General features: G+C 47.5%; 2 protein-coding genes across 6 annotated transcripts in view; one reads left to right on the top strand and one right to left on the bottom strand.

Moving 5' to 3' along the window:
- The window catches only part of TUBGCP2 (tubulin gamma complex component 2), a 90,889-nt gene extending 88,968 nt beyond the window's left edge, over positions 1–1,921 (bottom strand). For 2 of the 4 annotated variants that reach the window (XR_013346751.1, XM_077823425.1), the window contains exon 1: positions 1,397–1,521. Coding sequence is in view for 1 of the 4 variants with exons in the window: in XM_077823425.1 (XP_077679551.1) it covers positions 1,397–1,490 (94 nt within the window). In the remaining 3 variants the exon portion in view is untranslated. The other 2 variants (XM_077823426.1, XM_077823427.1) reach the window with 2 other exon arrangements.
- Positions 1,922–1,992: 71 nt separating this feature from the next.
- ZNF511 (zinc finger protein 511) lies at positions 1,993–15,464 on the top strand. Of its 2 annotated transcripts, none has more exons than XM_077823428.1 (6): positions 1,993–2,220; positions 4,526–4,599; positions 5,890–6,091; positions 7,525–7,649; positions 9,134–9,319; positions 15,302–15,464. In XM_077823428.1, exons 1-6 carry the CDS (start codon positions 2,080–2,082, stop codon positions 15,369–15,371), a joined length of 798 nt encoding a protein of 265 aa, XP_077679554.1. In that variant the 5' UTR covers positions 1,993–2,079; the 3' UTR covers positions 15,372–15,464. The 2 variants fall into 2 exon arrangements, with proteins under 2 accessions (XP_077679554.1, XP_077679555.1); XM_077823429.1 differs by having other exon boundaries at positions 1,997–2,220; positions 9,131–9,319.
- Positions 15,465–18,274: the final 2,810 nt, after the last annotated feature.

Here is an 18,274-nt window from a genome sequence, read left to right as displayed (position 1 = left end):
AAGCAGGAAATGGTATTTAAATAATGGGCAAATACTGAACAGCTGAATACTGGCAACAAGATACAAAAGTGATGGGCATGGTACAGAGACACAGATTTGATTACAAAGAGCAAAATGCTCTAAGATCTGCAGGGCCTTTCTCTAAACCAATATTCTGCTCTACATATATGCTTGGATCGCACAGTGAGGTCTTGTCTAGACTAGGGTTTGGAAATTTTTAACTAACACATGTTAATAACCCAAACATCTTCCAAATCCAAATCTAGAAAAGCCCTGGGAGAAAAGAGTAGCACAGCAGATCTTCTCATCTTTAGAGAGTCAAGGGTAAAAATGTGTCCAGTTTCTACTTATTACAGTTCCACACATTTTCTTGCAACTTCAAATATAGTAACAACTAATGGGAAAGAGATAACTGAATCCTCACACAGTTATTCTGAAATTAGCATAATTTTTAAATATACTTAGCTAACCTCACTGGGAATGTCAATCAAACCCACACTCAAGAAAGTAACATACTAACAGTAAATCTGTGGGAAAATAAGACTGAGTGGAACCTGGTGGATTTATTTCACAACAGGATTTGACCTGTAAAGGAAACAGAAATACATCTGGAGTTTTGGCGAGGAGGAAACAGCGACTGATTTTGACTTATTGTCAGTAGATATCCTTACATAACAGCATAAATTAGACAGTACAGGACCAGGCAAAGAGAAGATGAAAGGAGCAGAGAGAGAGAGAGAGAGAGAGACTGCATAAAAACAAAAGATGCTACTTCAGCTAATAATTTTAAAAGATCCAAATAAAATCTAGACAGAGAACAAACTCTTAGAATAATGGGACCAAGGGTCCTGTCACATTAATTCAGATTAAGGTAAGTGAGGTAATAATGTGCACTAGTTTGGTGGGAAAGATATTCCCACAAAATTAGAGCTAACTTTGATCCCTGCAGGCAGTAGCGGGGCTCCTCCATAACCAAGAGCCGTGACACAACCAAAATGCTATAGCCAGGGGGGCTAGAAATCACCTGGTATACAAACTAAGCAGGGAGCGCCTCTCTCTATTGGGTGAGCCCCGTGCCTGAACCTCTAAAGGAAATCTCTGGTCAAGAAAGCCTTTCTACACCTCTGCACGGACATTACTGTTATGCACCTGCTCGCCCCAGAAGATACGGTAATAAACAAACCAAAGACCAACAAGAACCCAAGCGGGCGTAGGGCCAGAGACCCCCGAGTCGTAATGTTGCTATTGGTTTCGGCGGGAGGTCAGACCCCCTTGGGAATCAGTACCACCGCGCAGAGCCAGCTCCCCCTGCCCGCCGCGTTGCTACGACGGAAACGGCTACCCCAGGCCCGCCGTTGCTGTGGGGTCCCCAACCGAGGCCCAGGTTCCCGCTCACCCCCTAGCGCCGGCGACAATCGCTCTGCAACCTGCCTTGCGCTGAGGGCCGCGGGGAGGGGCGAATGGGACAAGGCCGAGCTGCCAACCCTCATGCGTCCCACCGCCCGCGCCCGCTTCGCTGGAAAACGGGTACCTTGTGCCGCGGCTGAGCCGCTCCCGCCGCCGCCGCGCGTTGGGAGGGGAGGCGGCGCGCGCGGAGAAGGCCCCACGTCGATAGGCCGGTAGGTGGCGCTCCGGGACGCGCGCCCAGTGGGAGAGGGGAGAGCCAGGGGCTATTCAGGAATTCACACCGCTGCCGTTAACGGTAACCCGCAGCACGCCTGCGGCGGCCAAGCTGCGCGCGGGGAAGAGGTGCACAGGCTCCGATTGGCCGACGCGGTAACGGCAGCATCCCTGGAGCCAATCAGAGAATAGTGACGGGACCTGTCATTTCAGGGCACCTCTGCCCCTGTTTCCCCATGCTGCCCAGCTCGCTGAGGAACCGCGGGAGCGGGGTGGTCTGGAAGTCTCCTCACTAACCACAGCCCCGGATCGCTCCCAGGCCTCACGATACCCGACCCACTCCGATGTGACCTGGAAGTACTCGCCGACCCGGAAGTGATCTGCTCTTTCCCCCCCTCGCCCCAAAAAGATGGCGGTCGGGTGAGCGCGTCCTGTTCGCGGAGACACCGCTTTGACAGGATGCTGCTGCCGCCGGAGCTCAGCGTCTCACTGCGAGTGGAGCGGCCGCTGCTGCCTGTCCGGCCCCGCACCCCGCCGCGGGCCCCCTTCTGCTTCTCCCCCAACCGCCTCCGCTTCCATCGCCAGCACGAGTTCTTTGAGGTAAGGGCCTTGGCTGCGACTACAGCTCCCGGCAGCCCTCGCGTGGCCTCCGGCCTGTTACCCGCGGGGCAGGCTGGGAAATGCAGTCCCAGCGGAGAGGATACCTGTGCGCCCGACGGCACCAGCTGGGCCGAGCAGCAGCGAGCTCTGTTCTCGGTGCTTCCCCCCTCCAGAGTTCCTCCGACCCAGTGCCCGGGGGCTGTCCCTGCCCTCGAGAGACACCTGCTCCAGTGCCGCCGGAGCACAAATCACCAACTGGATCCAGCCGAGACTCTCTTTGGGCGTCCTGTGTGTTTCGGTCTGACTGAGCTGTGAATCCCCGCTGTGCCCCTACCCGCGCCTCACCTCTGCTCGCTCTTCACGCTGTTGTGCCCCACGCAGGCAAGCAGAGCAGAGCAGGCCGCCCAAGAGAGGCTCAACTTTTCTAGACCGCTGGAGCTTCTCACGTCATTGCCAGACTGGCCCCAGCCGCAGCCAAAATCCCATTCCCCCCAAATCAGGAGTGTTAACACTATGCTTCTGTTGAACAGCGGGAGCGTTTCATGTAGTCCTGTGACTCAGGACCTGTGGTTACAGGAAAATTGCCCGAACTTGAGAGACTTGCTGTAAGCCTATCCTACCGGTGGCAGGAGTCAGTCCAGCCCAGCAACCTCCAGGGATGAGTCCCTCATGTGGTCTAGCTGGGGAATGTTTTGGGTTAAATCTCTCTCATCCTTGATGTGCTGAGCACTGCTGATGGCCAGGGTCTTCAGGCTCCTGGACGCGGGTCGTATGTGTCTGCACTGCTAGACTACATGACATAGTTTTATGCAGATACTCATGTCTCTAGCCCATTTGGTTGCAAAAAATGTCTTTTAGTGCAGAGCAAACTAAGGTGAGCCTAAGTCTGCAGACAGATGGCTGCAGTACCTCTGCTGCTGTTCAGAGCTGTGTAAGTAGCAATGACAGTCAGGAATCCTGTCTGTGTTGTGCAGCTCTCAGGAAATGTCCGAGCAGCAGCAGAGACAAGCACTAGAGTTCGTCACAGAGGTTGAGGACCAAGTTTGAAACCAGTTAGAACCAGGAGCAGAACTGTGCAGACTCGTCGTCCACCACCACCACCACCACCACCACTCTTCATCACAGCAGCTCAAAGGCCCTACGTTGTGAGGGTGGAACAACGGCCAGGTTGGGGTGAGAAGCACACAAGTGGGCCTCAAATATATAAGCCTTCTGTTAGCAGATACAAAAGCTAGAGCCCCCTAGCATGGCCAAGGACAACACACTGGAAGGAGTTACAACCCTCCCCTTTCCCAGCATCTAGGGTGGGTTTGTCTTCTTTCACCTGGATAGTGAGGCCTCTACCTTTGGTTATAGACTCTGGCACTGTTAACTGAGTTTGTAACTAGTTAATGGCATGACTGGCAGCTCACTGTGTTGCTTAGGCTGGCACATGGCTGTCTCACTGAAACTAATTCAGCAGTTTTGTCAGTCTTCCGTCCTCCCAACTTTCTGTGATATGATGTCTGAAGGTAATGTTCTCTGTGTTAGTGATGCCTGTCAGGGCACTCTATCACCTGGTGAGGCACTGTGGGAGAACTGCTGAGTCTATTCCAGAATGCTCTGGTATGCAGCTAAGGCAACATGATACGTGCAGATGTGTGAATGTGATTGTAATGGCAGAAAAGAAGCTGTATGGAAACAGATTTACAAGTAAAATGGTTCAAAGTGACTGTCGTCTTTGAAAGCTGCAGTGGACTGTGTCCCTTTTTTTTATTTAATTTTTTTATAAAGAAAAAAACTGAAACCAGTCCATGATAGCAGCACATTTGTTGCTGTGCTGCCTGATTTAGCCACTTGGAACTTCTCAGCCATGGCACAGATAAAACTCTTGACTCCTGCTCCAGAAGCGCAGCCCATTTCTACTAGAGCTATAGAAGAATCCCCTTTGGATGGTGATCCTTTGCAAACATTATACTCATGAGTTAGTCTCAGTGACCTTGAGTGTCTCTAGAATTATGTCCTCGGTTGTTAGCAACAAAGCAGCTCATAGTAACAGTAAAGGACACTGGTACTTGTGTGTACGTAAACCCAGGGGCTCTATTGAGTATGCCAAGTTGCACTTTTAATTGTGGTCTATAAGCTGAGTTTAGCAAAGTTAGGTCAATATGTTATCCTCGATCCAGAGTCGAGTTCACAGCAACATGTATTCTCATTCTTAACTCTGTTTTAACAGAGTTACTTGTTGGGAATAAAAATAATTTCCAATTTGCTTTTTGAACACACATTGCTGTAACATACCTATAATCGCTATTCCCTGTTCCAGGATGGAGACATACATAGACACTTGTATCTCCAAGATATCTTAACAAATGTTACTGAAGTGACCGAAAGATCCAAGTAAGTGATGTCGTTCAGACAAATTCTGTTGTGGGTCCTGTTAACAAAAATGCATTTGATTGATTTTTGACCCTCCCTCTAACTACCAGGTTGTGGTCCATGCTGTCTGTCAGTGTTGTATATATCTGGCTCAGACTGGATTCATTAAGAATAAACAAATGTTGAATAATTATGGAGTACTTTCAATCATTCCTATACCAGAGCAAAGTAAACTGATTCCCCTTTGTTATTTCTTGACAAAGAGAGGTCTCTTGATGGATGGTACAGTTTTTTTTGTTTGTTTGTTGCATCTTCAGATAAACTTTGGCTCCTGTTTCCTTAAGAGGAATATTTCTCTTTACACCAGTCCAAAAATGTCAGCATAAGTCATTGGAGTTGAGTCTTATCTGTCTGAGTTATACAGACACTAGACAGGGATGTCTTCAGTCTCCTTTATTTTTTTTGCACTAACCATGGAGATGGAGAGGAAGGAAGGAAGACATCTCAAAGTGCCTTAAAGGTGGATGATGTGATAGTTATTGAACCTGAAGTTTTCCATATAGTTATTGAAAGAAATTCAGGTTTTGAGGAAGTGTCTGGCTTTAAAATGATGTTAAATCTGAAAAATTGGTTATCTCTTTGCCAGATCTGGAGAAATCATCCCTTGAGAAAACATGGGTGTAAATGGGCAATGCATTCCTGAAGATACCTGGGAATTTAAATCTCAGCTAACCTAGAATATCTGAGCAAATTACATGATAGATCATTACTGCAGTCAACTAAAAAATATTTGGAGTTCAGGGGAAAATATGCAGTTGTTTGGTCAGGGAGAATAACCTGGTCAAAATGAACACATTGCCCAAGATCTTCATCTAGTTTCAAAATATTCAGTAATCATCCCAGAAAAAACTGGAAGATACCTAGAGAACAAACTGAAAGTGAGTGTAGCTATTTCATAGAAATCTACTGGGATTTTGTAATACAATAGCTCATACTGCTGCTCAGTATTAATTCATTCCGTAATTTATTGTAAGTTCAGCTCTGTATGTATGACCCACAGATTCTAGCTGTGAGTTAGGTAAAAGGAGTTTGAGCAACAAATATGAGTTCCTAATTACAAAATCCTCACAAACTACTTCTATTGTGTCTCCAGTTTAATAGTGCTCATCTTCTCCTGTGTCGAGTAGATATTAATGAAAACAGCCATAATGTAGAGATTTTATTTAGATGTATGCAGAAGCACTGAGCCATATGCTCTGGGTGGCCTTGACTTAACCTAAAAATACAAATGTTTTCATCGCTTCCTTCTAGGGTGTCAGAATTCTGTTGTCATATTGTTGGGTGCTGCCAGGTCTTTGATACCTTAGAGGGTTATGAACATCACTACAACACACTGCACAGAAACATGTGCTCTTTCTGCAAACGCTCTTTCCCCTCTGGGCATCTGTTGGATACTCACATCCTAGAGTGGCATGACTCTCTCTTCCAGATAATGGCAGAGAAGCAAAATATGGTGAGTTGCAAGCAAAGATTTCATTGTGTATCCAGCACGTGATAAATTTCTAGTAAAAATCCCCCCTGCACAGTAATCTTGCTACGCCCTCTTCCCCAACTCATTTTTGGGTCTGGACCCCTACAATTACAAGACTGTGAAATTTCAGATTTAAATAGCGGAAATCCTAAAATTTACTATTTTTTAAAATGTTATGACCATGAAATTGATCAAAATGGACTGTATATTTGGTATGGTCCTAGTTATAGACAGAGTACAAGACACAAGTTGATTCATGCAAAAGGAAAACAATAATATTCTTTGCAGTCTCTAGTGCCTTCTGTCCAAGGATCTCTAAGCACTACATGTGCTTTATGCCTCATAATGTCCAGTGATTTAAGAATGTATTATTCTTGTTTTTCTGATGGAGAAACTTTGGCTATCGGCGAGGAAGAGACTTTCCCATGGTCACACACAGTGCCAGGAGTAGAACCCAGATCTCCTGCATGTAGGACTAGCCATCCTTTCTCCTTTGCTTATTGTAAAAATGAGAATTGGTGGATAAACACAAGTGTGTAAGTCTGACTTGAGCTAACTTCTCCCTAGGATAATAGTACCTAAAGTGAAGACAGGAAAGAAACAAGGGAAATGGTTTTCTTGTCAAACAGGCTCTGTCCTGCTTGTGCAGTGCTGGAGTAATCGGTTTGCCCATCTGTGGAACTGGAATAGTTAACTGGTTTAATCAAACTTTGCTAATATTTAAGCATCCTGAGTTCAGTCAGCAGATAATTCTCTCTTCTGTCCTCTGTAAAGTACACATTTTTATCAAGGAGGTTTCCTGCTGCCATCATTTGCAGGTACTTGCCAGTATTGGACTTCCCAGGAGTTTTGCTTGATGGGCCTTAGCAGTTTGGACTTTGCTTCATACATAGGCAGTCAAGAAACCATGTGCAAGGGGTGGCAGAAAATGAACAATATTTTCCTAATATCCGAGATGGAAGTAGTTTCCCAACAAGTTAAACTAGTTCCAAATTTTGTGAAACAATCTCAGCGCACCCATGTAACTTGGACATTGTAATGTGTGACTTCTATTGGTTTTCATAGGTTTTTAAGGCTAAAAGGAACCATACAATCATATGGTCTTAATAATAACACAGGCCATAAAATATACTTCACCCAGTGGCTCCTGTGGTAGAGGGAAAAGTCATTTCCTCCATGCATAAACAAAAGCTGGAGAGCCCAATAGTTTGTGATTGGACTAAATCACTTTTCAGAGAGAATCCAGTAGATGATGATGATGATGATGATGATGAATCATCTTTAGAATTGTGTATCAATGTGGAAGTGCCAGGTAAACATCTTGCCTTGCCTTGGAGAAATTCTGTGAGAGTAACTCCCATCCTGCTTATACTGCATGAGTTTTAGAATTACCTTTCCCTCTTCTTGCTTTTTAGTATCAGTGTTTGGTAGAAGGCTGTGCAGAGAAGTTCAAGAGCAGCAAAGACAGAAAAGATCACTTAGTCAAAGTTCATCTTTATCCTTCTGATTTTCGATTTGATAAACCAAAAAAAGCTAAAAGGTAAGTGCCAAATATACTGACAAAGCAAGAATTTATCATTCTGTGTGCTGAGGACTGGTCCTCAGAAGCAGAGAACACCTGAAAATCCAGCAACCTCATGCTTCTCTGGGCTTAGTCAGTAGCACTTCATATTTACACAAGCTAGTGTCAGATTCCAGAGCTCCTGCATTCCCTTCCCATAATTGCACTAGTTTATTTCTGGCCTCTTGTGTATAAAGAGGTTGTTTACTGAGTGCAAAAATGTTACAGCCTAGCATGTGAATTCATGAGCCAAGGAATACTGGACTTCAGGTCCTTCCAACACGGATGACTTGCCCACATCACATGCGTGAAAGGGGTGCTAAAAAGACATTTGCTCACTCCTCACCCGTGAACCAATGAGTCCTCCCCATTTTGCCCAGCCCCCTGCTTCCCTTGCACTCTCCCTGAAGTACAGAGAGCCGAGCTGCAATCCCAGCAGCACCTGCTCTGCTCCGAAGGGTGCACTCTGTTCCCTTTTCTGAGTGAGTGCAGGGCTGAAGGGCAAACAGTCTCCATTGTGACAGCAGTGGCAGGAAAAGGCCCGCCAAGCTGTGTCAAGTGCAGGGATCCATCCCCAGAATGGGTGCATGGGCCTGGAGAGCCCAACACATGCTCAGGAATCCTATCCCAGATGGAGGAGCCTGGCAAGACAACCAGAGGGTACCAGTGACCCTGCACAAGTAAGGGCCAGAGCCATTCCCTCCCAGTTCACGCTATCTGTGGGTTAGGGTGCTGCCCACAGCCAGACGACACCGGTCCCCCGCCTTTTCTGCAGCACTCTCTATTCTGGCATGGGCCGAGGGATGTGCTGGCCACCGCTTCCCGCAGCTCCCATTGGCCTGGAGTGGCAAACCGCAGCCGGTGGGAGCTGCGATTGGCTGAACCTGTGGACGCAGCAGGTAAACAAACCGGCCCAGCCCACCAGGGGGCTTACCCTGATGGGCTGCATGCCAAAGGTTGCCGATCCCTGGCTTAGAACTTGGAAAGGAAGTGAACTGCTGATTGTAGAAAGTGTCTTTCTTAGCCATGGGTCAGGCACCAACATTCATCTCTTTGGAGCATGATGCCCTAAGCTATGGAAGGAAGGAAACTCATTGGCCCTGCTCAGCCAGATGTATCCAGTTATGCTTTATGGGTATAAGAAAGAAGCTTGTGGTGAAGCCCATGTACTGTAATGCAGTAGTTCTGACTCTCCAGTCTGAAGACCCCCTTGTAAGAGAGTTCCTCCTGTGAGACAGCTTCCCTCTAGAACTGCAGTGCTCTGCTTGCTTGAACATTTTACAGGCCACCAAGAGTGACCAAGGACACTCGCTGCCTTCTGCTAGCCCCTGTCTGACTCTCCTGAGTCTATTTTACTTAATTTGTTTTGTAACCTCCTGATCAAATGACCTTGGGCCCTTGATCCTTGGCTGACTAGGAGACAGTTGGCAGCTCCTGAAAGGAGGGTTTTGTTTCTGCAGCAGCACCAAGCACAGTAAGCCTCCCTCTAAGCTGGATGTGAGCATGCCAATGGATGTGAATGTGGAGACTTATGAGCAGTTGCAAGTGGATTCCATGGAAATCTGTCCCAGTGAGAGCGTGGAGAATCCTACCCAGCCTGTGAGTGGCCCAATTTCATCACTGCAGGAGAAAAAGCTCTATAAAGCCAGGTCTGTTTTCCTTTATGTACACTCTTTGCAGCAGGGACTGGGTCTTCATATGTGCTGGGGCAGTACCTAGCGCAATAGGGCCCTGACCTTAACTGGAGCCTTTGGATGCTCTTGTGATATATTGCAAAGTAATACCTTTAAGTGTTCATCCCAAGTGAGGGGTGAGCCTTCTAAATACACATTTATGCACAAAGCTTAGCATTTGTGAAAAGTAAACATGACTTTTAATTGATGTTTGCAAAGAGCTTTGAAGAAAAAAGCAAATTCTAATTGTTTATTTGCAGTTTACTAGGATTAAACTGCTGTTTCTGTACTTAACAGGTGGCAGCTGCAAATTTAATGCATTGTGCATTGATAGTGATTCATTTCTTTGATTCTTGCGGTCATAACTGAGAATCTTTGCAGTAACAGAGAAGTGTAATGAATGAGAAGCGCACACTCACCCAAGGAAATGCCCTCAAATTCACCTTTTTTAAATAATCAGCCAGCCTGGGGGACCCGGAAGGGGTGCAGTCTTCTCTTGAGTCTTACTTTGTAGGGTTACCATATTTGAACATTCAAAACAGGACACTCCACATTGGGGTGATGTCAGCCTCATCCACAGTCCGACCCCGCTCCGCCCCCACTCTGCCCCAGGTCATGCCCCTCCCTGCTCGGCCTCGTCACCGCACCCCTCCTCACCCCCGGCCCGCCATTGGCTTGCTGCATCCCTCCTCAGTCCCCCACCCACCGCTCACCTTCTCCCACCTGCCACTCACCTCCTCACTCCCCTTCCAGAAACCCCCATGCCCGCCCCGAGAACCCCTGCCTGCCACTGGCTCGCTGCTTGCCTCTTCGCCCCTGCCCACCGCTGGCTCTGTCGCCGCTCGCCTCTTCAATCCCCACTGCCTGCTGCTGGCCTTTTCACCGCCCCCGCCTGCCGCTGGCTTGCTGCCTGCCGCTGGCTTGCCGCCTGCCTCCTCACCCTCCCTCCAGCCCGCAGCTGGCTCCCTCACTGCTCTCCTCTTCACCCTCCCCGCCCGCCACTTGCCTCCTCACCCACCCACCAGCCACTGGCTCGCTCGCCCCCGCTCGCCTATTCACCCCTCCTGCCGCAGGTCCCTCGGCTCCTAGGATCGGGTCAGGGCTTGCAGGCACCAGCAGCGGGCAGAGAGCCCTCCACCCCCCGACCCAACCGTAGGAGCCAGAGGGACCTGCTGGATGCTTCCCGGGAGCCACCCCAGGTAAGTACCGCTGGGACCCCCCACCTTGCCCCCTGGGAGGTCCCTCTGGCTCTTAGGATCGGGGTGGGGGGGAGAAGGGCTCTCTGTGTGTTGCCGGTGCCTGCAAGGCCCGCTCCGCAGCTCATGCAGCTCCCATCTAGGGTTACCATACATCCCTGTTTTCCTGGACGTCTTTAGATATTTAAAAATTCCTCCCGGATGGTGATTTAAGAACTAAAAAGCCGGACATGTCTGGGAAAATACGGATATATGGTAACCCTATACTTAGGATCCAGCTAAAGCAAGTGGATTTGATTGTGTGCTGTACCTCCAGCAGGTGAGATGAGGTTGTGCAAAGGTGGCTCCAAATTCTGGGCTGCTCTGTGGATTGAAACTGCCATCAGTATAGTTAGAGCAGCCTCTGGTGTAACTGGGACTTGCAGGGGGCAGTGTAGAGCTAATTGTGGTTCCTGTACAACCCTTGTATGCTACTGCAGCAATGCACAGGAGCCAGGATGGGGGTCAAAACCTATAGCTTTTTATGTATTCTTTTCTTTTAAATCTGAAGTTCATTATGTGTACCAATTTAAATTTATTATAAGTATTTTCTACATTTTCAAATATATTTCAATTACAACGCAGAATACAATGCTCACTTTTATATTATTATTTTTTATTACAAATATTTGCAAATTGAAGCATGATGGGGCATAAGAATGTTTAACATATCTGGCAGATAAATACCTTGCAACGCTGGCTGCAACAGTGCCATGCGAATGCCTGTTCTTATTTTCAAGTGACATTGTAAATAAGTAGCAGGCAGCATTGTCTCCTGTAAATGAAAATAAACTTGTTTGTCTTACTTCTTGTTCAGCCAATCACTAGGACTGAGTGAGCTTGCAGGCTCTAAAGCAGGGTTGGGCAAACCTTTTGGGCCAAGGGCCACATCTGGGAGGGTAAATTGTATGCAGGGCTGGGGCAGGGGGTTGGGGTGCGGGAGGGGGTGTGGTGTGCAGGATCAGGCCCAGGGCAAGGGATTGGGGTAGAGGAGGGGTGTGGGGTGTATGAGGGGCCCCAGGGCAAGGTATTGGGGCAAAGGAGGGGTGCGGAGTGTACGAGGGGGCTCAGGGAAGGGAATTGGGGTGCAGGGTGCAGCAGGGGGCTCAGGGCAGGGAGTTGGGGTGCAGGAGGGCTGCGAGGTGCAGGAAGGGGGCTCAGGGCAGGGAGTTGGGGTGCAGGAGTGATGCGAGGTGCAGGCAGGGAGTTGGGGGGGGCAGGATGCAGGAGGGGTTTGGGCTCCGGCCTGGTGCCGCTTACCTAAAGTGGCTCCGGGGTGGCAGTGGTGCGCACCGGGGCCAGGGCAGGCTTCCTGCCTGCCTTGGCCCCATGCGGCGCTACTCCAGGAAGCAGCTGGAACCATTTCCCTGCGCGAGACCTGGGGGGGGAAAGGGTTCTGCATGCTGCCCTTGCCACACCTCTAGGTACCTACCCCGAAGCTCCCGTTGGCCGCAGTTCCCTGTTTCCGGCCAATGGGAGCTGCGGGGGGCAGTGCCTGGAGGCAAGGGCAACACACGGAGCCCTCTGCCCTACCTCCCCCAGGGGCCGTGCAGGGACGTAGTGCCAGCCGCTTCTGAGAGCGACGCGGGGCCTGTGGCACCACGGGGGACAATCCCGCGGGCCGGATCCAAAGCCCTGACGGGAGGGAGTTTGCCCACCCCTGCGCTAAAGTTTTACATTGTTTTGTTTTTGACTGCAGTTATGTAAATAAAAATAATTCTCCATTTGTAAGTTGCACTTTCATGATAAAGATATTGTACTACAGTACTTGTATGAGGTGAATTGAAAAATACTATTTTTTTTTCTTTTTTACAGTGCAAATATTTGTAATAAAGTGAGCACTGTACATTTTGTATTCTGAATAACTGAAATTAATATATTTGAAAATGTAGAAAAAAATCCAAAATATTTATAATAAATTTAAATTGGTATTCTATTATTGTTTAACAGTGTGATTTAAAACTGCAGTTAATCACAATTTTTTAATCAAGTTAATTTGTTTTGAGGTAATCACTTGAGTTAAAGTGATTAATTGACAGCCCTAATTGTTAGTAACACATGAGGTTTTTAAGTCTAAAATAATTCCTAGGATCTAATTCACTTGTCAGCATTTCTGCTGTTTTATTATTTGCATTTTCTCTCAAACTTAAGCTCGTCACTTTCACTTAACAAAAAATCCCCGCCAGTTCTGCTGAGCTGGTGTGAGCACTGGTGGGAGCCCTAGTATAGACAAGGCTCTACTGGCCAGGCACATTTTTACCATTTTGTCCATTAATATGGTGAAAAAATTTAAATGAGATAGTGGAAAAATGGCTCTAGCTGCAGGAGACTTGCTAACACTGGTCCAGAAAAACAGGGTGAATATTTTTGTAAAATTCCCTAACTTGACTCAGGCCTCAGTCCCAGGCTTCAAGCCTTGCCTACCCATAATAATGGTAAAAATTTCAAAGCCTACAAAAGGAGATTGCACCCATTTAGCTATATTGCTTTTTAAACCAGTGAAGTTAAATCAGTGCAACTTTGTTGTGTAGACAGGGCCTAGCCACAGACTTTTCAGTCTCCTTTAAGATACAAATGTATAACTTCAAGTCTGTTGCATGCCTCATTAAACTTCACTTTACCAAAAAATCGAATTGGGGGCGAGTAGTGGTTTTCCAAGTTCTGCCACAAAATAAGGTCCTTATGCTTCAGATGCCAAAATAAGACACTGCTGATATTAAACTGTGTAGATGTTCAAAAAATGATAATGTGTGTTCTGCGGGGTTTGACTCCCTCTTGGTGAGGCTTGCCCTGCTAGCCTCTTGGGGCTTGGCTCCTTGATTTCGGAAGAGGGAGGAATAAGAGGAGGTATCCTTCAGATGTATCACACATGGTGCCAAAATGAGCTTGTGGAGATCCTCATAATGTGATATTCCCCCCCACCCCCTCTTTGGGCAGTGAAATAGTTAAGTGTTGACATGTCAACTCAGATGCCTAACAATAGCTCACCAACTTGATGAGATGAACAGGGAAATTCAAACCTCACAGATGCTGTCTCAGATTGTCTGCAGGCAGACACCGCTGCATCTGTTAAAAACCCTTCAAAATGTGAACAGAATGTATCATTCGTAGATTCCAAAGCCAGAAGGGACCATTGTGATGATCTAGCCTGACCTCCTGGATGTCACAGGCCAGAGAACTTCCCCAAAATAATTCCCAGAGAAGATCTTTTAGAAAAACATCCAATCTTGCTTTAAAAATTGTCAGTGATGGAGAATCTATTGTGACCCTTTGTAAATTGTTCTAATGATTCATTACTCTCACCATTAAAAATTTATGCCTTTATTTTCAGTCTGAATTTGTCTAGCTTCAAATTCTAGCCTTTGGATCGTATTATATCTTTATCTGCTACATTGAAGAGCCCATAATTAAATATTTGCTCCCCATGTAGATACTCGTAGACTGTAATCAAGTCACTGCTTAACCATCTTTTTGTTACACTCAAGAAGCTTAATCTATTTAGCTTATCATTATAAGGGGACATAACAGTTTTCAAGTACATAAAAGGTTGTTACAAGGAGGAGAGAGAAAAATTGTTCTTAACCACTGAGGATAGGACAAGAAGTAATGGGCATAAATTCAAGCAAGGGAGGTTTAGGTTGGACATTAGGAAAAACTTCCTAACTGTCAGGGTGGTTAAGAACTGGAATAAATTGCCTGGGGAGATTGTGGAACCTTCATCGTTGGAGATTTTAAGAGCAGGTTAGACAAACACCTGTCAGGGATAGTCTAGATAATACATAGCCCTGCCGTGAGTGCAGGGAACTGGACTAGATGACCTCTTGAGGTCCTTTCCAGTCCTATGATTCTACAAGGTATGTTTTCTAATTCTTTAATAGTTCTATGGACTCTCTCCAATCTATCAATATCCTTCTTGAATTATGGGCACCAGAACTGGACACAGAATTACAGCAGCAGTTGCACCAGTGGCAAACACTGAGCTAAAATAACCTCTCTATTCCTACTTGAAATTCCCCTGTTTATGCATCTCAGGATCACATTAGCTTTTTGATCACAGTGTCACACTGGGAACTCATGTTCAGTTGATTATCTGCCATGACCTCCAAATCTCTTTGTGTCACTGCTTCCCAGGATAGGGTCCCCCATCCTGTAAGTATGGCCTACATTCTTTATTCAAAAATGTATACATTTACATTTAACTGTATTAAAATGCATATTATTTGCTTGTGGACAGTTTACCAAGTGATCCATATAGCTCTGAATCAGTGACCTGTCCTCTTCATTATTTACCACTCTCCCAATCTTTGTATCATTCGCAAACATTATCAGTCATGATTTTATGGTTTCTTCCAGGTCATTGATGAAGATGTTAAATAGCCTTCATAAGGGCTAGAGGGATTTTTAAAGAGTTTAGGGTGTGGAGAACTAAAGGGTTGCCAAGGAGAGGTAGAAGTATGCTGCATCCTCACAGACCCATTTGTCCCCGTTCAAGTCCTGCCTTTACATTGCTGACTGTGTCCCTATGAAGCAGAACTTTTGCTAATGCGTACTCTGTTAAAGAGCAGTCATTGTCATTCCCTTTCAAACTAAATTGGTATCTTGTTAGGCATCTCAGCAAAGTGACCATTCCGGTTAAGTGTGCTTGCTCTGAGTGGCACATACATAAGTACAAAGAAACAAGACCTCAAGATTTTTGTATTAACAGGGTTTGTTTTTGTTGTAGAATCCCATCAACTGTTTGCTTCGGGCAGGGCGCCAGCCGAGGATTTAAAAGCATGAAGAAGAAAGTATGAAGGTCACTGCAGCAGGTTCACAAGGAATGACAAGTAAAGACAAGCAGAAAAGGCCTCACCCACTGAGGTTAATAAAAGATACAACTAATCATTCATGGGTTTGCTTGCTCCTCTCGGTTGAGCACAATCTGTGTGTTGAATCTGCTGTACGCTGAGGGCAGGGAAGGCTTGGGGTTGTCCATTGTGATCATGGATAATCCAACGCCAGCAATTTCTGCAGCAAAGGAAAAAGCATAGAGAATGAAGGAGGAGGGGATCTTGTGTTTGTAGATGTTTGAGTTCCATAAATACATGGAGAACGGTCACTTAACCAAAGGGCTGTATTTGTTTCCCTTCCCCACTCCACCAAGGGCTTCTGTACTCCCTCCACCACTCACTCCTTTGTCCGGGGACGAGGTGGACAATGTGGTAAAGGTGGTGGTATGCTGGCATTCCATCACAGTCAAAGTAGGAGCAAACACTCTCCTGCCTAAAAGGCTGTGGGGACATTGATGGGGGCCAGCTGGAGGATAACTGGGAGTCCATGGGCTCAGTCAAGTCTGGAGACCTCAGCCCCTGTCATGCTACAGGACAAGCTGTACCAATTCCTGGAAGACTTGCGAGGCTCCAGGAGGAAGGTGCTCTCCAGAAGTGGAGGGATCTCAATCTCCTCTTCCAGGGTGCCAGGGCCCTATCAGGGGAGAGTCAAGGGACCAAGGAGTGGTACTCCGCAGCCTACCAGTGAACTCACAGATTCCACAGTTCCCTGACACCTTTGGGATCAAGCACAGGTTGCAGGTGGTGCCGCTGCCCCCAATTAAACCAACTACCATTGCATCTCTGAATACAAGAGGCTGTAGGGTGAGTCTGCTGGTGCTAGGTACTCTCCTCGCTTTGGGGACGTGGGGTGGTACTCTGTGATCTTCCTGCAGGAGACTCACATAGATTCAGCTGCCAAAGCCAGCTGGTGGTGGGGGTAGGAGGGAACAGGATGTACTTCAACCACCTCACTGCACTCTTGGATGGGGTGGCTACCCTGTTTTCCCCGGACTTATGGTTCAAGGCCCTGGGGTTGCCAAGGTCATGCCAAGGTGCCAGCTGCACCTCTAGGTCTGCATGGAGGGGCTGACCCACAATCTTGTCAACATCTGTGCCCCGATACCAATCCCAAAGCGGGTGCAGTTGTATCAGTGGGCATCTGCCTTCCTTGGCACTTTGGATTCTCCTGGTCCTGGTGCCTGGTCCTGGGCAGGGATTTTAAAAGCACCCTGGATGTACATGAGAGAAGTGCTAGGCCACAGTGGATATCCTCAGGGAGATCATTATGCCCTGGTAGATGTCTGGAGCAACCACCACTTGGATGACTCCACCTCCTTTTCCTGTGTCTGTTTGGAGGATACTCAGTCATGCCATGCCTGGCTGGACCGCATTGACGTTTCCTATTTTAACTCCTTGTGGGCCCAGCATCAGGTTGGTCCTCTTCTTAGACCACCGTGTGGTATCCGTGATGGTTTATTTGATGCCTGGGCAGCTGCGGCTAGCCTACTGGCATTTTAACAGCCTCCTGGAAGATGTGAGTTCTGTGGCATCCTTCCAAGAGTTCTGGCTGGCCTGACTGGGGGGAGAGGTGGTCGGATGTGGGGAAGGGACATCCCCAATTCTTCTGCCACGACTACATCGGGGGGGCCAGTCAGAGGAGGGATGTGGCGATTGAGCAGTTGGAGTGAAAGGTTTTGGAGCCGGAGAGGTGCCTGGCCACTCACCCTGGGGATCCATCCTGCTGCAGGTAGTGTCAGGAGAAACGGGATGAACTCTGGGCCCTTGATGACCATTGGACGCAGGATGCTTTTGTCTGATCATGTATCCAGCTTCTTCAGGAGGTGGATTGCAGCTCCTGCTTCTATGCCATGGAGAAAAGGAGGTCATGGAAGAGGACAGCACCCCTCTTACAGATCCAGTGGAGAAGCAGCAAAGGGTGGGAGCTTTCTACGCAGACTTCTTCTCCATGGTCCAACTAATGCTGATGCTTGTGAGATGCTGTGGGACGAACTCCCTACAGTCAGTTCGAGTGACCAGGACTGGCTAGAGCTTCTTCTCACTCTGGCTGAGTTCTTGGAAACCCTTCATCTGATGCCTAATATAAAATCTCTAGGCATCAAAGGGTTGAACTGGGGAGTTCTACTGTACATTCTGGAACATCCTTGGGCCAGACATTGCCATTGTCTGAACCAAGGCCCTGGGGAGTGGGGCATGTCTCATGTTGTGCAGGGCAGGCCATGCTTGCTCTGCTGTCCAAAAAGTGGGTCCTCCATGACCTGAAGAATTGGTGCCTACTATCACTACTCGGCCTGGACTTCAAGGTCATAGCTGTGAAGAAGTAGGAAATCTTTGTAATATTTTTTATGAAGCCTATGTGCCTCGGTTTTCCCGATGCTTTACGTGGCTACACAGTGGGGGAATAAGTTTGCTTTCAGGGCAGGCTGAGACACATAGGTGTGTGTGTTGTCTCACTGTTTGCGCCGGCAGAATGTGTCATTAAAAGGACTGAAAGAGACCGACCCGTATCAGTGGAAAATCCGAGAGGACAATAGAAAGCCCAGTCATCAGGACATTGACACCTAACCACCAATCACCCAGAGGGAGGAGGATTTCCCCAACTCTCAGCAGGGAAGCTGAGCAGAGACTACATCTTAAGAACAAAGGACTGGGAGGTATAAGGTGAGGGAAAAAGAGTTGGCTTGTGGCAGAACCTTGGAGTTCTCTCACCTGGGAGCTGACTAAGGCCATGTCTACATTGCACTTTCGTCATTAAAACTTTTGTCGCTCAGGGGTGTGAAAAAAACATTGGTGTGGACAGCACTTTGTTGGCAGGAGCCATGCTCTTGGTGACGAAGATACCACCCCTTGTTGGGAGTGGTTTTATT

Source organism: Eretmochelys imbricata, chromosome 7 (genome assembly GCF_965152235.1).
Source record: "Eretmochelys imbricata isolate rEreImb1 chromosome 7, rEreImb1.hap1, whole genome shotgun sequence".
Classification (NCBI taxonomy): Eukaryota; Metazoa; Chordata; order Testudines; family Cheloniidae; genus Eretmochelys; species Eretmochelys imbricata.
The sequence above is the reverse complement of the archived record's forward strand: the minus strand, read 5'-3'. Positions and strand labels throughout refer to the sequence as shown.